This window comes from Erithacus rubecula (genome assembly GCF_903797595.1).
Source record: "Erithacus rubecula genome assembly, chromosome: 18".
Classification (NCBI taxonomy): domain Eukaryota; kingdom Metazoa; phylum Chordata; class Aves; order Passeriformes; family Muscicapidae; genus Erithacus; species Erithacus rubecula.
In genome coordinates, this window is record NC_136670.1 from 1,042,593 (window position 1) to 1,068,636 (window position 26,044).

Below are 26,044 nucleotides of genomic sequence, written 5' to 3' on the forward strand. Positions count from 1 at the left end.
GTTGTTCCCTTTTGAAGTGAGGGGCCCAAAACTCGAGGTGCATCACCAGTGCCAAGTAGAGGGCATTGGCCACTTTCCTAAATGTGCTGGCCACACTGTTGTTGCTGCTGGCCTTCTTGGCTACCTGGGTACGCTGCTGGCACCCCCAAGTCCCTTTCTGCCAAATGGTTCTCAAGCCACTCCTCCCCCAGCCTGCAGCTGCAGGGGGGTTGCTGCGACCCAAGTGTAGGACCTGACACTTCACCTTACTGAACTTCAGTAATTGTCCTCAGCCCATTGATTGAACCTGTCCAGGTGTCTCTGTAGAGCCTTCCTACCCTCAAGCAGATTAAGTGGATATAACTGATATTCCAGCCTTATTTTATCTGGAGACAGATGGCTCCAATTCAGTGTATGGTAGGTGTGATACTGTTTTGTGCCTGTCGCTAGCTGGAATGAGAGGACAGAGCATACAGAGGACCTGTCTGCTGGTTTGGGACCACTGCTGAATATGGAACTACCCTGTTCTGGAGCTGGTCTGGCACTTGCTTTCCTTGCTGTGCCAAGCAGCTGGGTCAAGCAGAAATGAGACATGAATGCCTGTAATGTCTGTATAGAGCTTGGTATGCTCATGCTGGGCACAGACAGAAGAAGACCTATAGATGTTTCCTCTTGGCTCTTTGAGAGAGAGGAGGTTCTGCCCATTGTGTTCCTGACTGTCCAACTGGCTATGGCCTGAGCTGAGTATTTTCAGGGCACAGTCTGTCCTGGGCTATGGCCAGTGGTGAGGACTCCATGGCACTTCCCTTCTAAGAGCAGGTGGCTGTGCTTGTGGCTCTGGGTGGTGCTTGCTTCTGAGAGGAGAAGGCACATGCCTGGTAGCTGCCTTCAGCTGGTATCAGAGTGGACGCTGTGCAGGGGGCCCCTCTGGGTTTGGCTGTGTCCCCCACAGCTATCCCTGGGTGTGAGTCTGAGTAGAAACAAAGGTCTGTACCAAGAACTGGCTGCTCTGCTTTGGTCAGGGAGAAATGTCTTGTTTTTAACCTGTGCCCTTGTCTCCTCTGGTGTGGATGCTCATTCAGAGCATGCCAGTTTGCTGACCAAGAGCTCCCCTTGCATTGCTGTGTGCCAGTGCTGCCAGCCCTGCTGCACTCACCCAGTCACTGGGCTTCTGTGCTGCCTCTTGTAACCCCCAAAGCTGGGGTTGGTCTGCAGCCTGCCACACTCAGGGAACTGTGGAAGGCCTTCCTTGATACTGACTGCAGCCTGGGAAAAGTTATTGTGAGTCATGTTGTACACCCTGGAAAAAAGAGATATTTGGAATGGGCAGGTGTCCTGGTTTGAAAGACAGGTGTCTGCTAAGAGCATGAAATGGAGAATGTAAACCCCATCCCTCCAAATTATTTTAATTTTGAAATTAAGGGGCTCTCAGGCAAAGATATGAGAATAGGAATAACAGTTCTTTACTAGGAAAATTAAAATAGAAATACAGTAATACAAAGAACAAACCCAAAACACTGACAGAGTCAGAATGCAACCTGACACCCAGACAGTCAGGGTTTTGGTAGCAGTCCTCCTGGAGTGACAGATGTGGTTCTGTTGAAGCAGTGCTCCTGTAGAACGTGCAGTTTTCCTCTGGAATCCAGTGGAAAAGGCTGCTTTGGTGTTCCAAATCTCAGTTTTTATCTGGGTAGGAAAGGCTTGGTTCCTCCCCCTGGGTGGAGCATCTCCCAGTGGGATGATGTAATTTTATCAGTCATGCACTGGGACTCAATGGCCCATTAACAGACCATATCTTCCTGGAGGAGGGGTGGGTTCTGAAGGAGGTAAAGATGACTGACCCATCTGGTTTTAACAGATGGCCCATTAGCAGAGAGTATCTCCCACAGAGATAAGGATTACTGCCTCATCTGACTTCAACAGATGGTGATAGAATACATATTATGGTCATATTCTGTATTGCAGCCTAAGACAGCAGGGTATCCTGCCCCACAACCTGGTCCTAAAGTGCCTTGATGTTGTGGTTTGACATTGGCCCAGTGCCAGGCACCCATGAAAGCCACTTGCTCACTCTCTCCTGCCACTGCTGGGCAGAAGAGAGAAAAATTTAACAAAGGGTTCATGAGTTAAGGGACCGGGAAAAGTACTTCAAGGACAAAACAGGCTCAACTTAAAATTGCAAAGTGAATTTGTTGCTGAGTCAGAGAAGGATAATGAGAAATAAAATGAGCCCTTTTAAACACCTTTTCTTCCCTTGACCCTCCTCCCTCCTTTCCACTGACAGCCCAGGGGTGTTTGGTCAGTTCATCACTTGAGGGAAATTTTCTTCCACTTGCCCTGTGAGACAGTGGGGTCCCTCCCATGTGAGACAGTTCTCTGACAGTTCTCCCCTCTCCAACGTGGGTCCACTCATGAGCAGCAGTCCTCCCAAAACTGCTGCAGCATGGGTCACTTGTCCATGGGCTGCAGCCCTCCAAGGACAGGCTGCTGAAAGCAGGGACCCTCTCTCTCCAGCAGCTCTGGATCCACTGGATCACAGCCTCCTCCAGGCATCCACCTCCTCTGGCATGGGCACCTCCCTCATGGGCTGTGGAGGAATCTCTGCATCCCCCATGGATCCCCATAGGCTGTGGGGGAATCTCTGCATCTCCCATGGATCCCCATGGGCTGTGGGGGGAATCTCTGCATCCCCATGGATCTCAGCATCCCCCATGGATCCCCGTGGGCTTGGGGTAATCTCTGCATCCCCCATGGATCCCCATGGGCTGTGGGGGAATCTCTGCATCCCCCATGGATCCCCATAGGCTGTGGGGGAATCTCTGCATCCCCCATGGATCCCCATGGGCTGTGGGGGAATCTCTGCATCCCCATGGATCTCAGCATCCCCCATGGATCCCCATGGGCTGCAGGGGCACAGCTGCTTCACCATGGTCCTCACCATGGCCTGCAGAGCAATCTCAGCTCTGGCACCTGAAGCATCTCCTCCCTCTTCTTCTCCACTGACCCTGGTGTCTCCATGTTGTTTCCCTCACATATTCTCACCTCCTCCTCTTCTTGGACTAAAAGAAAAAACTATGTGTCTTTGTTTTGACTTTCTTTTTAAATCTGTTATCACAGAGGTGTTACCAACCTCTCTCATTGGCCCAGCTTTGGCCAGCAGCATGTCCATCCTCAGAGCCATCAGGGATTGGCTCTGCCAGACATGGTGGAAGCTTCCAGCAGCTCCTCTGCCCCCCTCTACCCAAAACCAGGCTGTGCAAAACCAATACACATGGGGAGAAGAATGTCAGGCTACAGGCAGAGGGCTACTTTGGCAGCAGGAGCCTGGCTCTCCTTTCTGCTGGAGAGCCCAGGAACATCCCTGTCCCTCACAGCCACTCCTGGGAGCACTGGACGTGTGGCAGAGCCCAGCTGCCTGCTCCCTATCCTAGTGAAGAAGCTGTGCTTGGTCTCCTGCCACTGCTGTTGAGACTCATGAAGCAAGGCTAAAGCTCACTTCTCTGGGCAGCTGGCTCCTGGCACTGGCTGCCCTTCCCTGCCTCCAGCCTTTGTCCTGCCAGCCCAGTGCTGCCTTCTTGGGATTCCGTCCTCCCTGAGTGCCAAGTGCCTGGGAAGGCACAGGTGGGGTGGTACTGGAACAGCAACCCCTGGGAGCAGGGGCCAGGGCTGTGTGACAGCCCCAGGGCAGGTGGCAGCAGGGCCCTGCAACCCTTTGGGCTCTGGAGGCAGCAGAGCTGAGCTGCTCACTTGCAGCACCAAATGTCTGGGCATCCTCCAGCCCTAGTTCAGCTGCTGCAGCTGCCTGAGCTAACACTGTACAAAAGGCAATAAGCATGCTGGGGCCTAGGCCACTCCATGCACGTGATGCACAATATATGTTTCTTTATTTTATTTTTTTTTAAAGCGCCCTGAAGACCTAGAGCTGAGTGAGAGGCCTCTTGTGAGCCACACAACAAGAGACTTCAGCCTGCGATTGACCCATGACAAGGAACTTGTAGCAGGGTATTTATCTTGACCTTAGTTTACCTCAGGTTTTGCTGCTGTGCAGACAATGTCTGAGCCTTTCTCCTTCCCTGGCATCTCTTGTGTCTCAGTGGAACCTCCTGTGTGCTCCATGTGGGATCTTGGCACTGCTGGATAGGAGCAGAGGGCTACAGCTGCCCCCCAGTCTTATGGGCTGGTGGTGGCCCTTCCCCAGGCTGTGGAGATGGACAGAGCTGCACTGGTGAGATGCAGTGGTTGCCAGAGGGGTGCAAATGGATGCTACCAGTGTCCTGCTTTTCTGCTGTGGGAGAGTCCTGTGCTGCTGAATTCTGTCCCCACAGCTATGTCCGCTGGAGACATGCACAGGCACCTTGGAGTTGTAATGCTAGGTGCCAGGGCTCAGCCTGCAGCTTGGAAGTTGTTTGGGTGATGTAAGTTCTGCTCTGGCAGCAGCAGGTTGGCTGGCCTGCAAAAACCTTTGGGGTGTGCCAGATACTTAAAGTGTCATGGAGTGATTATTGAGGGCAAGGCGGGATTGGGGAGACCTCCTTGAGCACAGAAGGCATCCTGTGCCTTGCCCGGGTTCTGAGGGACTTCACAGTCTTTTGATGGTGCAAAGAAACAGAGAGCAGGAAGAGATGAGAGTGCTAGTTCCCACAAGAGCTGGAGTGCCTCAGATCCATCTACTGAGTTACTCCAGCAGAAAATTGAAGTGGTCACAGCACCAAGCCTGTCCAATTTCAAGTATTTGAACAATGCTTTCAGGCACATGATGGGATTCTAGGTGTGATGTGTGTAGGGCCAGGAATTTGATTTGATGATCCTGATGGCTCCGATCCAACTCAGCATATTCTATGATTTGGTGTTGCTACAACCTGTGAGGGCAGGGCTGGGAAGTAGAGCTGGGGTAGGAGCAGCTCAGCTGGGTGGGTGCTTGCAGGCCCTGCTGGGGGCCAGGCTGAGGCAGTTGGGGGAAGGCCAGTGCACTCATGTGCTGTTAGCAGGGATGGGTAAGTTGAGCACCTTGGACCCTCCTGCAGCACAGAGCACTGTGAAAAATGAACCAGTCCCAGGTGTCCTACACATCTGGCTCCAGGCACACCCTTGGGATGGGACTGCTCCCTGTGGGATCCCAGCAGGATTATTCTGAGCTACTGCACCCACTTCGTCTGAAATCTCGGCGTGGTCCTTCCTGGAGAGCACCTCTACTGCAGCTGCAGTGTCTTCTAAGTTGATTTAGCCCTGTGTTTTCTGGGCTGTCTTAGGACACATCTGCAGTACAGGAGGGACTGTACAGGACAGGCTTAGTTTTGAGACAAATTTCAGGAGAAAATGCCCTGGAATGAGCATTTCCTCTGAAGAGAAAGGGCTTCAGTAACTCCCTTTCCCTCTGCCAGTGCGAGAAATGGATACCAGGGGGGTGAAACTGAAAAAAATCTATTTATTAACAGAAGGAAATAAGGGTGCCTGCAAGGCACAGGAAAAGAAAGAAAAAGAGTTGAATAAATGCTAGATATTGAAATTGTGGAGCCCTATCCTCCTCAAACCCCAGGCCCAGCCGTGTCCTGCCGCGAGCACCTTCCCCTGCAGTGCAGTTCCAGTCACAGGCAGCAGGGGCGCTGCTGGCTCCCGGCCGGGCAGGGCGGCTGCGATGATTCCCCCGCGGCTGCAGGGGGCGCTGTGGCGCGGGCTCGGCCGCCCCTCTCCACACGGGAATGGCGGGTGGGCTGGGGGAGGGATGGACAAGGGGCTGCCTGTGGGAACTCACGGCGAGCAGCCGGTCCCTGTGCACCTCTGGAGGGTGAAATGCAGCAGGAAACCTCAGAGCAGCAGTTGGAATGGCAGGGTGAGCTCACCCAGAGGTAGCAAGCAGGAGATTGCAAGAGCTCTGCAGCTGTAGCTGGACCCCCAGCAGGCCGGGGGTAAAAAGTGTAGCAAAATAGCCCAGAACAGTATCAAGGGCACGGTGAGGGTGCTGGGCAGCCGCAGCCCAGCTCCTGAACCTGGCGAGGGAGAGGCTGGGTGGGATTTCTCACCAAGGCTGGCTGGTCGCTAGGTCTGGACTGTGCAGGGGAGCAGCCCTTAGCAGGAAAACCAGGGTGTTCCCACGTCCTGGTGCCACAGGTGTTGGCTCCAGGCTTCCCACAGCAGAGCAGCAGAAAGAGCAAGCTGGCAAGTCCAATTGTGGGAGCCCAGGGCGCACCCCTGGCCTCCTTGGGGTCTCAAAACCCCTCTGGCGAGGGTCTCAAAGAACTCAGAGTGAGACCCTGGTGTCTCAGGCGCTGAATTCCACCCCTTGGGGGAAGTTGTCAGCACAAAGAGAATGGAAACAGGTCACCAAAATTAGTAAAGTATAAATTAGAGTTTTAGAATGTAGATAAATAGGTTTTTTTTAATGTTTATGATAAGGGACACGTGGCCAAGATGGAGAATTTGTGGGGTGGACACGTTTTCCTCCTTCTTCTCCATGTCATCCATGTTAAGTGACACACTGGCATTTTAGATTGGATGGGGTCAGGGCTGGACCATTTAATAAAATTGTACTGTATTGGGAAAATTTTGTAAACATGTAATACGTAGTAGAAACTATATAAGATAAGCCCTGCCTTCACCAGGGAGATTCCACCATGGACGCCAGGCTGAGCAGACCCTGCTGGCCAAGTAAAAAGTCCCTGAAATAAGATATAATAAACAATCCTTGGAAAAAGAGAAAACGGTCTCCGGCAGTCTCTCTTCGGCTGCTTCAGAGAGAACCAGGGTTTGAACCACCTTCATGTCCCTCTGGAGTGATCTCGGGGCAAAGGAGAAACCTCAGACTGGGACATCCAGTCACTTTTTGCTTTTTGCCAAAGCAAAAAGAAAAACCCAAAAGAAACAGTAGGATTTTTGGTCAGAGACACGAGCTGTGTGGTCAGTCCAATAGCCTGTGCTGAAAGGGCAAGAACTACCCCTCGCCTCCAACTCCCTCTGGAAACCCCAACCTGGTTCCATTCATGGTGATAGTGCTGGAGCCAGGGAGGTGGGAGAGGGGCAGGGACAGGGGCACAAAACAAAACAAACAGATCAAAACCCCTAAAAATTATGTAGGATAATAAACCATTCCCAAGACACTTGGTCATGAGAAGAAGTCCTGTGTCATACTGTTCCCAAAAGCCATGAAACTCCTCCCTGCTCATGTCATGGTGTGGGTGCCTTTCCTTGCTTGCACCTGGCTTGATTTAGATGTGGGCCAGGATGGCCTGGCCTGTGCCATGTGGCCAGGATTAGAGTTAGCAGCCTTTGCCTCTTTGGTATGGTGCATGAGCCATGGACCAGTGTCAGCATGCAGAATTGCTCACCTTGTGCATGAGCACGGCCCACCTGTAGGAGACCTGTTGGGGTTTGGTGTTCCTGCTGGGGAGGGAGGGATGGTGGAGTACAGGGAGGTCACTGGGCTGGTCTGTGGGCTGGCAGCAGTGCAAGTGTGCCCTTGTGCCAGCAGGTCTGACAGCTCATGCCTCATGGAGCAGGGTTTGCATGTTCCAGAGGGAAAGGAGTTTGTGGGATTTCTGTCTTAAAACACTTGTTAGATACTTTTGAGCTCTTTGGCACCTATTGCTGGTACTGTGGAGCAGACAACTGCTGAGGATTGGCTGCCCAAAAAGCGTCTACTGCTGTCAGCTCTGTTGAGTGTGCTGTGGCTGGAGCTGCAGTGGGGATGGCACAGACCTCACCCTGTTCCCTTGACTGTCACAGTGTGTTTATCCTGGGGAGCTGCAGCAGTGCCCCATCCACCCAGGACTGGGTGATTTCTGATGTTGACCCTGCATGTGGTGGGGCTGTTCCTGGCCTTCCTGCCACCACAGCACTGGTGGGAGGGAGGCAGTGAGTTCAGCTTTCTCCTGCACCTGGCAGTGTCCAACCTATACCCAGAGGAATAAAGCCGGGCAGGTGTGTGTCAGCTCACCATCTGGCCTGGTCCCAAGGGTGCATGAAGCCCCGGAGGGGGAGCTGGGCACTGTTCCTCTGTGTTTGGGTTTAGCTGCTCTGGCAGTGTCTGGGAGCTGTGGCCATTGCAGACACCAGCTAAAAAATTCTGCTGGCTGAGCCAGCCCATAGGCACTGCTGAGGGAGCCTGAGGGAGCAGTGCCCCAGAGAGCTGTCATGGTGCTGCATTGCCACAGACCCTTCCCTCACTGGCCCATAGAGGAGGACAGTGTGGGGTACCTGGTTGCCTCTGGCACTGAGTGCTGCCAAGAGCTGGACTTGCAACTGCAGCCCCTGTGATCAGGCCTGGTGTGGGGGAGCTGCTGGAAATGACCCCTCCCTTAGCCCATCTTCCCCTTGGGTTGCAGGGTGGGTGCCACTCCTGCAGGTCCTCCCTGCTGCAAGAGCACAGGCCTGGGTTCACAGCCAGCCTGGCCCAGCTCTGAGCCTGGGGCTGCCTGTGGGGAGACATGGCTCTTCTCCTTGCTTGCCCCATAGCAGCTCTTCCATGGACACAGTTATAGGGCTTGCAGCCCCTCTCCAGCTCCTGCATCCTCCCCAGTCTATTTCTGCTGTCCTTGCTGCTTGGCAGGGGCTGGTTTGTTTACTTCCCTCTGCTGCTGCAGGTCTGGCAGTGTGTGATGAGTGTCTCAGCAGGGCCTGGGCTGTCCCTGGGGCTCTGAGGAGTTGGAGTGTGTTCTGTGCAAGCCCCAGACATGCTGCTCTTGCTGAGCCTGTCGCTGCCATGTTGGTCTTGGCTGGTGGGTTTCAGGCAGCACTGAGCTGTGGTGATATCTGTGGTTGGGCTCTTGCCATGGCTCAGCAGAGCAGATGTCCCCAAGCTTGTCCCTGAGAGTGTCATTCTGGCAGCTTTGTTGGGTTGGTTCAGCCTCCTAGAGGCATGAATGGAAGCATGGAGTGCCTCAAATTCAGCAGTCTCGTCATTGTGAATTTTTTTTTTGTGTTGTGTCTTGCAGAAATAACATTCATCCCAGATTTGATGATAATGAAAATACAGAAAAAAGAAAAGCAGGTTTGTGACATCTCTCCTTCTCCCAGTTCAGCTGTCAAGGCCTGAGGACCATGTTCCATGTGGAAATTGTTGCAACTGATGTGTGGTGGGAAGGAGTCTGTGGGAGTGTTGTCTTGAATTTCCAGACAGGGCTGCAGCTCTGCTCCTTGAAATTTGACCTGAACCACACCCCAGACTGGGTGAGCCTGATGGGGCCATTGAACAAGGTGGGATCTGTCTTCAGTAGTGGAAATGCCCTTGACTTGGTGCTGCCCCCAGTGGAGGAACAACCTTTATTTTTGTCTCAAAGCCCATAGTATTGGTTCTTGCTGTAATGTCATTACAAAACCACGTGTTTGCTGTGGTTGTTGTTACTAACATGATACACCAGGACTAATACCAGCTGGGAGGTTCAGGAAGATCATGTCTGGGAGCTGTGGGAGCTTGGACAGGGGGGAATTTTCTTCCCTTACTCAGAAAAAATCCCATCTCACAAAGCTGTCATTTCTGAATTGCTACATTGGATCATAACAACCTGCTGCTCCCAGAGGAGATTTATGAGCCAGTGGTCTCTGTATTAAGTGTGTGCAAGGGAAGAGCCTGACCATGGGCACTCTGCTGTGGGGAAAGGACCTGTTACATGCACAGAGTGTCACTCTGCCTGCAGGGCTGAAATATGGCTGGAGGTATAAAACAAACTGGTCTGCCTGGAGCTAATTTGTGTCCATGCTGCTTTTAATGGGAAACTATTAAAGTGAGCACTGGGCTAAGGGATAAATCTGTTTGAGAGCACAAGCCTGTGCCATTTCTAACCAGCTCTGAAGCAGCATGTGCTGTTCAGGGCACCCCAGATCACACTGCTGTGGCAGGTTGATGGGAGGAGGAAGGGAGATAAGTGTTTTGAAGAGGTCAGTGTGCTGTTCTGGGCTTGCAGCAAGGCAAATGCTGCACATATTGGAAGGTGTGCTCAGAGCACCAGTACTGTAGGAAGTAATGAGTTTAGCAGTGTGTGCTGTAGATGCTGTGAAGAAGCAGAGCCAGCCTCAAGGTGAGGAGGAAGGGGTCATGGAGGGTCTTGTGTACCAGCATGGCTGGATTGTTCCTGATGGGGCAGGGCAAAGGCCTGGAGGAGAGCAGGGTGCCTTGCAGTGGGGGTCTGTGATCTCCCTCCTCTGATAGCAAAACCCAGATGAGAAATTCATGCCACTCATTGGGCTAATACAACACATTTGGATGCTCTGGAAATAGGATTGCTGAAATGACATGGGGTTTCAGCACAGCAAAACCATCCTTCCCCACCATTTGAAAATTTTAGAGGGCTCAGCTGACAAATTGTTTTCTATAGCTGTTGCTGCAGATAAAATCTGGAGGGAGATAGAGGCATGTGATGTGAGCAAGGAGGGGTAGAGTTCCAGCTGCTTATCTCCTGAGCTCTCTAAGCCAGCAGCAGTAGGACAAACCTTGCAGCATATCATGGGGTGGGATGCAGCATTTCCAAATTCAATGTTTGGAAGAAAGCCTCACCGAGCAGGGCTCCTGTGGGCATTCTGGGTTCCTGGTGAGGTGATGAAGGGGTGAGTGGCTCCCTGTAATGCTTAGATGAGCAGTACAGGGACAAAACTGGCAAGGAGTGGCATTCCACATCACTCTGGACACCTGATGCCAGGAGCACTCACACCTTGTAAACAGACTTCTCATGGCACCTAGGGGGGCTGTTGCCTTCCACTGAACAGTCTCTCTGGAAAGGATGAGAGGCTTACGTGGTTCCAAGGTCTGTGGTTCCAAAGTCATGTGTTTCCCTGTCAGCCTCTCACCTGCAGAAGCTCCCTGTTGGTCATCTTGTGGGTGTAGAATCAGGCCCAGGGACAAAAAGGCTGGTGAGATGCTGGTACCCTTCATATTGGTGAGAGATGGCAGGGGAGCTGTCAACTGCCTTTGGGAAAAAGTATTGGATGTAGTCTCTCCTTTCCCTAGCCCTTGGGTGTCCTAGGCCATGCTTTGTCCTGCCTGTGCCCATTGCCAGTGGAGTAGGAAACCCAGGCTGGAGAGATGGGGTCTCGAGGTGACCTGTCTGGGGAGGAGCTCCTCTCTGTCTCCCTTGGTGCCCTCTGCAGCAGTGCCTCTCTTCCTGTGCAAATTATGATGGGTTGGGGTTCAGGGCACTGCCAACTGGTTTACTTATCTGAGGGGCTGTTGTTAGCAGAGGAAGGGGCTAGTTGTGTTTCCACAACTCTTCTTCCTTAGTAATGCACAAAAATCTGGTACATTTGTCACCAAACTGTGACTAACTCGTGAAACCTGTCACTTGTCTCATGACTTGCAAGTTTTCCTGCCAGGGTGCCTTGTCTGCTGGTGGAGGTGGGACAGGAGTGCCTGGTTACCCCTGAGAGCAATGACAAGTGATGGGTTTCCTTTGAGAGCCCACCACCATCATTCCCTGGGCTGCCTCTCCTGTCTGTGTCCTGCTTGTTCCTGGGCACTGAAGGGTCTTCTACTCCTTATTTCTGCCAAACTCTTACTTCTTAAGTAACCAGAGAAATAATTAACTAAAATAAATGCATTTATCCCACAATGCCTCTAAATCTCCTTATTCTACAGCCATGGAAATGCTCCCATCCTGCATGGACTGTGAGAGCAGAGCAAAATTGCATTGGAGACAGAGAGATGGAAAGCCCTGTGACTCCTTAGCCTTCTCCTGGAGGGATCTTCTGACTTTCCAGCCTGGCCTTGGAAGTGGCAGGAATGGCTGGATCCCCTGCAGTGTGGGAACAGCAGTGGGAGGCTGCAGGCACCAGGGCTGCTGGGCAGCCCTTGCAAGAGAAGGGCCCCTGGGAGAATCTAGGGGAGCTCTGCTTGCCTTTGCTTCAAGCACTCACTATATAAAATGAAGAATTTTCCTGAATTTATGTGTCTGTTTATGTGAAAGTGAGCTTTGCTATCTCACCTACTGCAAATGCAGTTGGGGGTTTTTACCAGAATTCCCCAAGACTGGAGTGGGCTCCTGAGCAGTGGGATCCCACACAGGGGACAGGGCTGCCCAATCCCCTGGGCATTTGCAGCTCTGTCCCAGGCTGTATCTGTGGGGGTTTTTTTGTGTTATGGTGAGAATGTCAGGTCTGATGACTCCTGGTGCTGGGTGTGTGGAGGAGTTTTGAGCACTTGCTCTGTAAGGGTGAAGGGTGGGGGGAGCAGTGAGCTCCTGCACACACAGCCACAAGTGCTGGGTCTCCACCAGGCTCCAAGGGCTGCACAGGTGTTTCTCCCTGCCAGAGAGAACTGAGTGGAGAGGACAGCCTGGGCAGCCCAGGGGAGCAGCATTGCCCTGTGCTCCACCATTGCCTCTGTTAGGGTGGTGGGAGCACGTGTGCCACTGCCAGGGCTGGCCCAGTCACAGCTTCGTGGCTGTAGCTGTGGAGAGCTGCATTGTGCTGGAGCATCCTGGGAACAGAGCCAGGCCCCACCTCCATCACACACATCCCATGGTGACTGCACAGCCTGCTCATGATGGAAGGTGGCACTTGTATATTTTTAGCTTCTTTCTGCATTGGATTAAGAGCTGGAAACAAGGGGCAACCAGAGTACAACAGTCTCTGCTGTGCACATCACTGGTGGGGATGGGGCTGCTGGAGTGTTTGGCTCTCCAGCCTGCCAAAACCTTCTGTGTGGAATAAGCTGCCTGTTCTGCTCCTGTTGGAGCAACCAGCTGTGTGGGCAGACTGGGCTGCTGAGCTGGGAGCTGTCTCAGGGAGGCAGAGCTGTGTCGTGGTGCCCATCCTGGGTGCTGTTGGAGTGGTGGCTGGCTGGTGGCTTCAGTTGGTGCTGAGAGGGGAAATGGGCAGCCAGGGTGCTGGGCAGCCCCCAGGCATCAGGCTCTAAGAGCATGGAAACTTTTGATGACCCACAGTCAGGGTCCATGTGGACACTCCACATACAGGCTGGATCTCTGTGGGGCTTGATTACATGCCCTAGACCCAAATGCAGGCTTCTCCTGGTGTGCTGTGGGAAAGCTTGGCCAAGCCTGCAGCAAACTGGGCTTAAATGGTCCCTGCACTTGGGTACAGGGTGACATGTGGCATGGCCACTGCTGCTGGCTGCAGTCACACTGCCTGGCAAGGCTGTGCTGTGTGGTTGTTGTCTGAGCCTGGTTGCCAGGGGAGGTGGATTTGCTCTTGGTATCATGACCATTGGAAGGGCTCATTGCTGGTCTTCTTACTGGACAGAGCTGCCATTCAGATCCTGAGGCTGTGGCAGAGCTTTCCCCTGCTGGGAACACTGCTCTTGGAGGGGAAAGCCTGCAGGATGGATTATGGGGTAGGCATGAAACTTTTGGTCTTTTCTCCTTCCCACACCAAACTCATGGGGTAGTGCAGGGTTTGGACATGGATCAGGCTCCAACACCCAGCAGTGTGGATGCAGCATCTTCATCCCCACCCCATCTCCTGGCAGTGCTGGCATGTGACTTCTACCATGTGGGTCCAGAGGACCTTCTCTGCTTCTGCCCCTCACAAATATTATTACTATTACTATTATTATTGTTAGTAGTAGTAGTGTTGCTGCTGCTGCTGCAAGTACATAAATTGTGTAAATCAGTGCTGTCTTCATGGGGCAGCAGATGTTACTTCTTCCCCTCACCTTCTCTTTGCAGTTTCCCCTTGTCTGCTGTTGTTCCCTTTGCAGGTGCCTGGCACAGGCAGGAGAGGCTGCAGGCTTTGTCCCTGGCTCAGCACAGGCAGTGCCACTGGCCTTGCCCTGAGCAGGTGGGGGTGAAACATTGCTGAATTTCTCTGCTCTTCAGCTCCCATGCATGTGCCAAGGGCAGTTTGTAAACTGTCCCTTCACATCCCTGTGAGCCCGGCTTTGCTGCAGCGCTTGCAGAGGGTTGGGGTGCTGTGTGAGCCTTGTGGCTGGAGCAGCCAGTACATCCCACAGGCTCAGTGGTTTGGGAAGAGGGGAGGGAGCCCTTCAAGTAACAGGGGCAGGAGCTGCTTTGCCTTGCACCTCCTGGTGGTGTTTTCCCCCAAATCCTAAATAAAAACTCAGCATTCAAATTGAGACTATAAATGAAACAAAACAATTTCAAGTTCAGGAAACACACCACACCATGAAGGCCCACCCTGACCTTGGCATTGCCCTAGAGTGAGGCTGTGCAATTATAAGTGCCCTGTGTTAGCCTCTTCAGCTCTCTGGGGAGGTTTTAAACATTTTTTTTCTCCTGACCTTCTATTTGACAGTAGTTAGACACATGTAGCAAGACTTCATGTTCCAGCTGATGTTGAAGGAATGTATGAAATGTAATTTATAGAACATTCCTCTGTGAATAAAAAAAAAAAATAACATAAAAAGTGTATTCTGGAAATGTGAAATCATTACAATTATCAGCAAAAAAGCCAGTTCAGAGAAGTGCAAAGTCATAGTTCTAGGGATAAAAAGAGTTCTGGGTAAGCAGAGACTGCTTGGATTGTGTCACCACAGAGGTTCTGAGGTGGGCATCATCTACCAAAATCTGGAAGTCATCATCTTGACTTCTTTCCCAGTCTGAAATACCCAGAAGCAACAAAGCTGCTTGCTTAGGTGGACATGTAAAATGATATGTAGAATGGGCAGTTGAATGGGAAATTATGTTTCTATTTAGTTTAAAAAAATAATAGTAAGAAAAAGGACACATACTCTGTGAATTTAAAAGTGATCCTGTAACAGGGCTGGGCATCACATTAGGAACCACTAAAGACATGGAGTCTGATAACAATTATTTTTCCAACTCTCAAGATTTAAAAAGCCTTTAAGAGGAATCACAGGGTAAATATGGTGAAGTCAAGTGAGGGCTTGTGGAAACTGAATGTTGGCAGAACAGCTCAGTCAAATAGACTCTACCCAGAGCCATCTCTGATGCCAGAGGCATCAGAAGGTTGCCCTTGAAGGGTATGGCAAAGACATTTTTGAGCAAAGTAAATAAGCCTCCTGTTTTGAGGGTCTTTACTCTGGAATTGTAAAAGAACACTGTGAGATTTGGGAATTGCTAATAAATAATGTTAGACCATACCCATTAGGGCCATGGAAGGGGAGAGGGGAGTAAATGTGAAACTAAAGATAAATAGATTCGCTTAGGTGAGTTATTGAGTAAATAGGAAATATAATAAACACTTTGTTTCTGAAAATACTACACTGGCAAATAGTCAACATGAGTTTTGCAAAGCAGAGTCAGTCCTTGCAGTCTCTTGGGGATTTTAAAGATAACTGGGTCACAGGGCTGAAGTTGGGCTGGGCTGGTGCAAGGCTCAGGGGCACCAAACAGCAGCTGTAGAAGTTTCTCACTGAATGCTTGTTAACATGTGAATCATTGTCCTGATGAAAGGTCTTTCCTGTAAATTAGTGACTGGGTAAAGGCCAGGAAACCAAATACAGGGAAGATGTTTCTGCTTTCATAGCACAAAGGGAAGAAAGGTGCTGGCTGATTTCTGCAGTCATTTGGGATTCTGAAAAAGAGATGGATGCTGAAAAGTTGAGAAAAATCTCAAGATGCACCCAGTAAAGTATGGGAGAACCAGCCATGCATGTGTCATCACTGGGGGCTGTCCCTGCTCCTGGAGGAGACTGTAAAGCACTGGCAGAGTTTGGCATCTGCCTACAGGTTGTCCCCAGGTGCATTCCATAGTTTGTAAGAGGAAAAGGAGCAGAGCAGAAACCCTCCTACTGCTCTGTGGGACTTCTGATGCTACGTGCTTCCTACTGCCACCCCAGAGCCAGTGGGGTTGGAAGAAGTGCTGGGCAGGATAAGGCAGGTGGCCTGAGAGCTGGCACAGCCCCCTCTGAGGAGAGGGTGACTTGTCACCTGTGCTTTAGCTGGGCCAAGAGAGCTCTGCAGGGGGAGGATGGCAAAACTGAATGGTACAGAGTGTGTGACATGGAGACCCCCCTCACACCTTGAGAAGTAGAAGCCACTCAGAAGGGCAGTAGGATTTAACCAAATTTAGTGGTTTTCCCTAATACTTTATGAGTTTGTGGTAGTGAATACCCCCAGGTGTCCCTGTCAGTGTGACACCAGCCCTTCAGGCTCTCTCCCTTTGGAAGCAGAGGTGATTTCCCTTGTGGCACAGCTGATGGGGGCAGTGAGCTCCTGCCTGCTGTGAGAAACCAGCAGGGCTGCCACAGGCAAAGCAGAGGGTGCTTTGGAGCTGTGCAGCAGCACAAGCTGGCACTGCTTTCTTAGGCTGTTCCTGTTGACAAGCAGCCAGGATAAACTGAACCTCATCAAGGGGCAGTAGAAAAAAACCCATTCCCTGGCTCGTAGCAGTGTGCTTGGCAGTGCAGTCCACATGCATGGCCAGAGCTTGCTGTGGGCTTCAGGAGCATAACATGAAGAATTTTCCCCTCAAGATAGACCAAGCAGCTCTGGGAGTATGGTTTGTGGGCTGGCAGCACTTGGTGGGAAGCAGCCTGGTCTCCCCCCTGGCTGTGCCTGGGTCCCACTGGGGTGTTCAATGGCCCCTTCGTGGCAGGGCTGCTCCAGAGCTTCTGGCTGCTCCAGGTGAAGGCAGTCACTGCTGACTGGGACCAGCACTGCTCCTGGGACATGCCAGGCTGTGACACCTGATGGCCACAGGGATCCCAGGCCAAGGTGCTGACACTGTTTGGGAAACAGACTTCCAGCTCTTCAGGGAGATAGTCAGTGGGATTCCCAGGACACTGCCCTCTGGGACAAGGGAGTGGAATAGAGCTCGCAAATCTTTAAGAAAGTGTGGCTTGGGTATCAATCCCTGTATCAATCCAGACTGGGACAGGAACAGAGCAGCCCTGATGAGAAGGATTTGGGGGTGCTGGTGGATGAGAGGCTGCACACGCCTGGCAGTGTGTGCTGGCACCCAGAAACCAACCATGTCCTGGGCTGCATCTAAAGAAGAGTGAGCAGCAGGTCAAGGGAGGGGATTCTGCCCTTCTCCTCCCCTCAGGTGAGGCCCCACCTGCAGTGCTGCATCCAGCTCTGGAGTCCTCAGCACCAGACAGACATGGACCTGCTGGAGCCAGTCCAGAGGAAGCCACCAAGTTGACCAGAGGGATGGAGCACCTTTCTCAGGAGGAAAGGCTGAGAGAATTGGGTTTGTTCAGCCTGGAAAAGAGGAGGCCTAGGGGTAACAAAATCGAAGCCTTTCAGTTCCTATAGGGGGCTTACCTAAAGGAGTGATACTGAAATTGTCTGGATAGAGACTTTATAACACAGTTTTGAATATTAGAAGCAGACATTCTTTGTTGCAGTCTGCTGGTCACTGCAGGGGATTCTTCCTCTGTTTCAGTGGGATGAGTGTTGGGTAACAGGCATTTTATCATACACACTGATTACATATTCATTAGCTATCCCCACTTCCTTGGCTTTATTTTACATAGTCACACCCCTTATCAGAAGTCCTGACATGGTTCTTTGGGGTCCATCTTCACTTCTGGTGTCCATTTTAGGTGGCTGTTCCTCAACCCCCCCCTTTTGAGTAAATGCAGTATGACTGTTTTGTGTAACTTCTGCTTTGTCAGCCTTGCAGACCTGAGCTGGCATCCTGCTTGTGTTTTGCATGACTTCTGTTTGCCTAAGTTACATCCTTTATCTGTTTCTATAAGGCTGTGCTGTTGTGTTTTACTGTCCTTGACAAGAGTAAGTGTTCTTTTCTACTATCTTTATCAAGTGAGTAAAATGCTGTTCTGTTCTACTGTCCTTATCAGGGGTACTAACCAGAGAGGACTCACAAGAAAGATGGAGAGAGACTTTTTACAAGAGCATCTGATGACAGGACAAGGAGGAGTCGATTCGAACTGAAAGAGAGTAGGTTTAGATTAGATATTAGGAGAAAATCCAAATACATATACATATAAAATACTGAATATTAGAGGAAATTCTTTGCTATGAGGGTGGTGAGGCACTGGAAGGGTTTGCCCAGAAAAGCTGTGACTACCGCATCCCTGGGGGTGTTCAAGTCAAGGTTGGATGGGGTTCTGAGCAACCTAGTCTAGTGAAAGTTGTCCCTGTACATGGCAGGGTGTTGGAAGTGGATAGCCTGTGAAGTCCCTGAAGTCCCTTCCAAACCAGGCCATTCCATGATTCTGAATTGTTACAGCTGATTTCCATATTGCAAGAGCTGAGGAATGCAAAGGCTGATCCTGTTGCACAGCCAGTGGTCTCAGAAGCAGCATCAATAGTGCTGATTTTCTCCTGGTCTAGAATAGGTTCCCTTTAATTTCTTAGGTGCCCTGTGATGGCTGGTCCATGTGGCAGGATGGCTGCTCCCCCTTCCCAGGTTGCTGGTGCAGCAAGGGCCAGGGCTGGAGGTGCCTGATGTGGGCAGGGATGCTGGTGCAGCTGCTTGACCAATGCTAGCCAAGCCTGCAGCCCCACTCATGGGGGGCTGCAGGGGCATCAGGGGCTTTTCCACTTGCAGTTTGTTTCATTTAATGCTTCCATCTAATCCAAACAAGAATTCTGAGTGTTACAGAGCACCCTGTGCCTGGACAGCCCTGGATGGGCCCCAGCCTCAGCCTGTAAGCTGTAAAGATTTGCATTCTCTCCCACAGCTGGGAGGTGTCCTGAGGAACTGGATGGTGCCAGGGTTCTGCAGAGCCAGGGCATTGCTGCCACAGGTACTTCACATCCACCAGCCCCAGGGAAGGGGCTTGTGAAGGGAGCAGCACTCCTGGCCTGGGGCAGCCGTGGCTGTGAGGTGGTGGGGCAAACACTGCCCCTGTCCCCACAGGCACAGGAGATGTGCCTGGCACTTCCTGAGCCACTCACCAGCTGCCCCACAGCTTCCCTACGAGGAGCTGATACCACCAGGCTGGTGGGAAGGGCCTGTGTCTTTCTCATGGCACAGCCACCAGCCCCCAGTTGCAGGAGCAGCTTTCCAGCCCCAGTCACACTGCTGGGCTTGCTCAGGTGCTGCCCTACCAGCCCCCTTATGATGGTCAAGCCCAGCAATGGCCATTGCTTCCCTCTGGCTGTGGCTGAGCCATGCATTAGGAGGAGATGGACCTGAACCTGACACGTTCCTCTCCCCATCCTTGCAGCACACAGCTGTGCTTCTGCCTGCTCCTTTGTGCATCCCTTGCTCTCTCTTGCTCTGGCAGCTGCTGCAAGGGATGTTTCTGGTTCCCATTGAGAACTAGCACCCACAGCTCCCTTCTTGGGCTGTCCCCTGCCAGCCCTGCCAGCCTGGGCTGCTCTCCTGGAGCCAAGGTTGCTGCACATTGAGCCTGGGCCCACACCACAGGCACTCCTACTGCTGCTTGGGGAGAGCCTTGAGTGCTGCTGCCTGATCATGCCTGCTGAGGCCAAGCATGCCCAGGAGGTAACTCAGTTCCTTTCAGTATTCAGTGCTGGCAAGTTCACAGGAAATGAAAGAAGTGCTGAAGTAAGAAGAGCAGCTTTTGTTCTCTCCTGGCCAAGAGGGACCCCCCATCACCCAGCAGCCCCTGTGAGCAGTGCTGGTCTGACCCTTCTCTTCTGCCTCAAGCTCTGCCCCAGATGGACCTAGGAGCCCACTTTTTGCTTCTGTAGGCTGCAAGGCATCCCTAGTTCCCTCTCCTCGCCCTACCAGGCAGTCTCTGGCTCTGGGCAGCAGGCAGGAAGTGGTCTGGATGGCCAGTTTGCTCTTGTCTTAGCCAAGTAGAGTCTGGAGTGTTGGCTGGGGCCAGCCACCTCTGCTTGGGACCTGCATGGGCTAGGGGGGAGCCAAAAGCCCTCTGTCTGTCAGCCTCTGTTGGGCAGAGCAGGGAAGGTCCTGCTGTTGAGCTGTGTCTGCTCGTGGTGGCTGCTAGCCCTGGTCCCTGAATGCTGAGGGATGCTGCCATGCTGCCCTGGGTGGTTGCAGCTCTGGGGCTGCAGTTCCCCCAGGCACCTGCTGTGCACAACTGTGGCATTTGCTTCACCTGTCACCTTGTGCTCTCTCCACAGCCGCCAAGCTTAAAAGCACTGAGACTCTCCCCAATGTCGTCTGCCTGGGAGTGCAAGGCACAGGACACCTTTGCCAGCAGTGAGGAGCAGGACGAGGTGCCCCAGCAGGTGACAGTGACAGCCACAACCACAGGTGGCCAGTGCCAGTGCCCGAAGGAGGAGGCCGAGGGGGCTCCCCAGAAGCGGACGAGCACCCAGAATGGGATGCAGGACAGTGGGGGCATGGGGGTGAAGAAGAAACGGAAGAAAAAGGACCTGGGGGAGCAGGAAGGGGGAGATAAAGCAGCTGTGGAGGTGAAACCAAAGAGGAGGAGAGAGCCTAAAGAACCAAAAGAGCCTAAAAAGGTGAAGGAGTCTAAGAAGCCCAAGGAGCCCAAGCAGAGGGAGGTGGCTAAGAAGCCCCGGAAACCTCGGGAACCCAAAGCCCCGAAGGAGCCTAAAGAGAAGAAGAGTGGCACTGAGTCAGCCCCCAGATCAAGACCCAAGAAGAGCAGGTGGGTGGTGGTGTGGCCCTGTCCTTGTGCCTGCTGTGGACAGGGCTGTGGGCTTGCAGGAGCTGCAGCTGGGAGACAGCAGCACTGGGTGTGCAGGACACTTGGTCTGAAGGCTGGATGTGCTGGTGGGGATGATGATGAGCTCTCTGGCCATGCAGAGATGGGACAGGCGGGTGCTCTTCTGGGGATGAGACCCTGCAAAACTCCAGATCCATAAGAGGACCAGAGAGTCTTGGACTCTCCTTGGTCTGGCCTTTGTGCCAAGTGTCCTAGGGCAAAAGGGACTTCAGGGCGGTGTCCCACCAGGACAGTGAGGTGCTGTGTGGCAGAGGGCCAGTCATACATGATTTGGGGCCTGGTCAGAGGGTGTGTGAGTGAGAAAAACCTGGCCCTGGACTGTGTGCAAATGAGGGTCTCTCTGCACACCCAGGGCCAGCAGCGTGCCTCCCCTTGGCTTGGGTTTGGGAGGATGGTGGAGTGCATTCCATCCCCTCTCCCTCTCCTGGAAGACTTGTCCCTCCTGGCAGCTGTGGAGCTGTGTTGGCAGTCAAAGCCAGCAGTGGGGGGAGGCCTGAGGACTCCTTTGCACTGCACAGGCCAGCGCTGCCGCCTCTGGTAATTCCTCAGCCTTTTAATTAATAGGCTGGCTGGCCAGAAGCTCTGGTTTCTTTTTAATGGATAATGTGTGCAGGAACCAGAGCAGGTCTCAAGAGCATCAATATCTGTTGCTGTGAAGGAATTATGGAGATGTGTAAATAACAGCAGCAAGACACTCTCTTGCTTGGTGCAGAAATGAGCAAGAAAGAGCAATTTATTGAAGGAAGCCATTGCCTTAAATAATGCAAAAGAAAATGCAGACAAATGATTGGTCAGAGAAAGAGACACCTCTTCTCTCTGGCTTTCTCAGGGATCTTGCAGGTGTTTATCTCTGTTATGATTCTTTCTCTTGTGTTTACATTAAAGAAGGAGCCTCTAGCTTGTGAAAAATCCTAGCTGAGACTGAGAAAGTTTCATGGCCTTAGAACTTGAGAAAAAGTCCTAGCTAAAATGTGCCTAGGCCTTCACCAGTGTCCACAAATGTCATTTGGTCTTCCACAGCTCTCTAGTCCTTCAGAGTTCACTGGCAGCTGAATCCTGGGAAGGCCATGGCTGTGGAGCTGCCACTGGGGTGGCCTTTAGTGCCATTGGTGTGGCACTATTGGTGTGGTTGTGGACAAGAGGAGGTTGGGTTGCTCAGCAGGACAAGAGCTGCCTGCCACATCCCCAGTGGATCTCTGAGCCATGCAGTGCTGTCACTTGTGTTCTTCCTTGAGCCTTGCAGATGTTCATCATGGGCTGGTGAGCCAGAGCAGATGGGGATGTGTTGGGAAGTGAGTGAAGGGCTCCTCCAGGCCCTAAGGAAGGCTGCAGCAGAGGGATAGAGGTGGAGAGGGAATGAGAGGGCCTGAAGGCAAGGAAGGGAAGGATGAAGCTCATGTGAATGCAGCATTGGGCCTCAAGGAGGTCCTGGGATGAAGGGTACAACTATCAGATTTTCCTAATAATGCTTCTGCTCTGCCCCTGTTGCTGTGGGACCAGACCAAAGCAGGGGATCCCAGGGGAAGTGCAGGCCATGGAGCCTTGTGCTCCTGTAGGCATTCATGGCTCTTTTAGGTCCTTTGGATGCCAGAAGTGCCTTCACAGGATGCTGAGCATTACATACATGGCAGCCCATGACTGCAGCCTGCTGTGAGTAGCTGGTGGACAGATCACCCTGCCAGAGATGAGGCTCGTGGCAGGGTAATAACCCCAGCTGCAGATTTGGAAACCTTGGCTCTCCTACCTGGGTACAGCAGGTTCTGGGCATACCATGAGGGGCTGAAAGGCATCCAGCTTGCTGTGCTTGGTGCCAGCAGAGCCCTGGTGAAGAGGCCACGTCATGCAAACTATGTAATATAACTCTGTAACACAACGTGAAACCAGAAGAAACTGTGTGTGGGTCTGGGAGTTCCACAAAGCTCTGTGCATTCCTGATGCTCTATCCCAGTTTAGCCTGAGCCTGTTGTGCTTCCTCCCACTCATCTGCACCTTCCAGGGCGACCTAGTTCCAGCTCTGCTCCTTGGGGAGTCCAGCCCATGGGTCCTCCTTACAACTTCCTTGCCTCTGTAGCCCCTCTCTGAGCCTTTTCACAGACTTGCTTTGGGCTCTGGGTCAGCCACCAGCAAACCCCCTGTGTGAGGGGTGGCTGTGGGTGTCAGGGTGTCTGCAGGGAGCAGGGCTCTGTATCCCCCTGTGCCACCTGGCCAGGTGGAGCTGGGGAGGTGCCTGGGGGCCCTGGCAGCACAGGGAGGGGAGAGGAGAGCAGCAGGCTTTAGGTAGTTGGTACTCTGTGAGGATGGAATGATTGCTGGGACTCCTCTAAGTGGCAGATAATGGTGGCATAATTTCTTCTAAATTATTTCTAATCATAGTCAATGACTGACTCATGAATGAAGCAGTTGTTAATTGTGACTTACAAATCAATATCCTGGGAGTTATTGCTTGGTGGAAGCACTGCTCATAGAGCATTTTAGGACCTCTAATTTAGGCATGTGCATGGCCAGGGCATTTTTGGCCTGAATAACCTTTATTTTCTGCTAGTCACAAGCAAGCAGAGAATTTTCTCATTAAATAGAGCTAAAACCTTGGCATACCTTTGAAACTAATGGTTCCTCTGCCACTATGCCTGGGATCTGGGATATGAAGGGGATGAATGGTGGGGCTGGAAGTGAGGAAGGAGGCATTTCTCAGCCCTGGGACAAGCACCAGCTCTTTCCCTTAACAGTGCTCCTTGCAGAGGGTAAGGATGGACTGGCATACTGGGAGCAGCTGTTTTTACTGTGGTGCTTCCTGGTCCTGTTTCCTTGTGCAGGCAGGGGTGCAGGTGGCCCTTACCCTGAGAACATGCCTTGAGACTGGGCTTGTCTTCCCATGTTTTTCAGGAAGGTGGTGGGATTCATGGGAGCAGAGCCCAAATCTCCTCTGTGACCTGAGCACAAAGGACAGTTGCCTGGTAGGACAGAGCTCCCCAGTGGAGCCAGCAGTGCCTGCTGTGAAGGGCCTTTGTGCCTGTGGGAGTTGGAGCTGCATTCCCCTGTGTCCACTGCAGTCACTGGGCTTAACTCCCTCCAGCTGGAGGCTCACACCAGTCTGCTCAGCTGCCTCAGGAGGGGGCTCAGTGCTGTGATTCAGGAACACAAACCATGAACTGGAGCAGCTTGTGCTTGGTGTAAAGGTTTACTGGCATCTGGCAGGGCTCTGGTCCAGGCAGAAGGTGGCACCAGTGTGGCCAGTGCTACTCAGACTGGGCTTGAAGGTTTGTTTCCAGGCTGCCAGGACATGGGTTCCCTCTGGACTGCTGAACTTTATTTCTCAATTTGGTCAGGAACAGGATATGTTTGGGAGTCCTGTGATCAGTGCAGGCACCTTGTTGCCCTAGTGTACTGAATTTAGCAGTGAAGTGATGATCTTTGTGCCTGTGCTAGACCCCGTGAGCTGAACCCCAGCTCCTGCAGCCCCTCTGGGGTTGTTCCCCTGGCTGGTGTGAGCACCTAGCCTCTGTAACAGGCAGGGAAGGTGGACCCTTTCATCCCAGTGTTATGAACTAGGTGGAGAAACACTTGGTGTGCTTAATGAATGTTAGCAACTGGGGATTCCCAGTGCTGGGGAAGAAGCCTTGAGCTGCCTCTGGATGACCCAGTGGGAGCAGTGCTCTGTGTGGATGCCTGCTGCCTCTCCCCTGGGATCCCCAGGACATGATCTAACTGTCAGTTTGCTTGGCAGCAAAGACACCCCTGTGGAGAAGAAGAAGAAAGGGAAGAGGAAAAATGAGATACCAGTGAACAGCTTGGATTTGGATCAGGATCTCCTGAGTCCATCTGTACAGAGCCCAGAGGAGTCTGCAGAGTCAGCTGACAGCCAGGTATGTCCAAAGCCCTCAGCTGGCTGCTGCTGGGACAAATCCTGGCTGCCTTTCAGTGGGACCACAGCAAGGGCCTCTGGGCACAGGAATCAGAGACCATGTTCAGCAGTGTGGTCAGCTTCTATGAGCCTGAAGTCTGCTGTTGACCCAGGGTTGAGGGCACACTGTTGCCCTGGGCCCTGCATGTCTCAGCCTTGGGTGTTCCTCTCCACCACAGCTCTGGGCAGCTCTCTTTCCTGGCACAGCATAGGGGGACACGTTGGACCCCAGCCTGGGGAGCTGCATGCCCTGCATCTCTACAGAGCTCCTGTGCCTCACATCTTGGGGACTGAGGGGGTTCTGTGGGTCAGGATGGAGATCTCAACACCTCAAGGAGTGCCTGTTCTTCCCACCACCCCTATCCCACTGGGGCAGGGGAGGGCCTGGAAGGAATTCTGGCAGCCCTGGGGCTTTCTCTCTGCTGCTCAGGCAAGGAGGGGGTACTTGGTCTGCCCATGCCTCCCGTGCTGCCTTTGTTCATCTGTACAGAAACGACGCTCAGGACGGCAGGTGAAGAGGAGGAAGTACAACGAGGACCTGGATTTCAAGGTTGTGGATGATGATGGCGAGACAATTGCTGTGCTGGGAGCTGGGAGAACCTCTGCACTCTCCGCCTCTACCCTGGCATGGCAGGCAGAGGTAGTGCTGGGTGTGGGACTGGGGGGATCTGCCTCATGAAGGGTATCCCAAAATGTCAGTGCTGAGGATTGAGGAAATGGTGGGTCCCAGCTTAGGGGTGGGGTGATAGAGTGTCTGTCTGGGAGGGTTCAGGCTGACTTTTCAGGAACTGTGAGATGGACAAGAGGTGTGCTGGTCCAACTTTCCCCCTCCTGCTTGGAGATTAAGGCCTCTGGAACATGTCACACAGCTGGACATGTCCTACTCACTGCCCATGCCCACCTTTGGCTTTGGTCTCTGTAGCTGCTGTCCATGATTACTCTCTTATTTTGTCCCTAGTAGCTGAGGGCTTTGTAGGGGTCAGGTCATCATTTCCTGCCCACATTGCTGCTCTCCATCAGAGTGTAGTGATGCCAGCCTGACCCCTGCCAGCTGAGCTGATCTGGGCAGCATGACAGAGATCTGGGCAGCGTGGCCGGGACCACCCGGTGCCACTGTGGTTTGGTTCTTGCTGTTGTTCTGCCTCTGCCCACTGGGTCAGTGCTGGCTCCTGGTGGGTACTGGCTGCTCCTTCTGCCTGTCTGTGACTGTGTGTTGCATCCTGCAACTTATTCCATATCTCTGGTCACTAACAAAGCTTCCAGGTATTGATAGTGGTCACTAGTTGTTTTCACAGTGATTCTGTTACCCTCTCTAGTCCCCTCTTCCCATGGTTTTGGTGGGTATTAGCTCTGTTGATAAGCCCTGACCTGATGATCCGTGTGTGGCCTGGAGCTGTCACACGCCCACAGGACATGCTGCTGGTGCTGCTTCAGCCCTGTCTGAGGCTGTGTCCCAGCTGGGCTCCTGGCAGTCATCTCTCCAAGTGACATTTTCAAAGCAGCAGGTATGAGCTGCCTTTGGCATGTGTCCATGATCCCACCCTGTTCTCCTCTTGGTCTTGAACTTCTACCTCAGTTTGCTCTGTTCCAGATGGGTCATAAAGGCTGATGTCCAAAGCAGCCAGGTTGGGTGGTTGCTCTGGGGCTGGCCAGCCTGCCCAGCTGAGCCTGCCTGTGTCTGCTCCCAGGGTCAGGACTGACAG

General features: G+C 52.6%; 2 protein-coding genes across 2 annotated transcripts in view; one reads left to right on the top strand and one right to left on the bottom strand.

Moving 5' to 3' along the window:
- NDRG3 (NDRG family member 3) overlaps positions 1-26,044 on the bottom strand; it is a 378,731-nt gene that overhangs the window by 202,236 nt on the left and 150,451 nt on the right. The window lies entirely within an intron of this gene.
- The window catches only part of LOC306809980 (chromodomain-helicase-DNA-binding protein 6-like), a 92,436-nt gene that overhangs the window by 28,082 nt on the left and 38,310 nt on the right, over positions 1-26,044 (top strand). Inside the window, 4 exon segments of the mRNA XM_079321968.1 lie at positions 8,907-8,962; positions 19,869-20,362; positions 24,165-24,303; positions 24,832-24,981. Of these exon segments, the coding sequence (XP_079178094.1) occupies positions 8,907-8,962; positions 19,869-20,362; positions 24,165-24,303; positions 24,832-24,981 (839 nt within the window).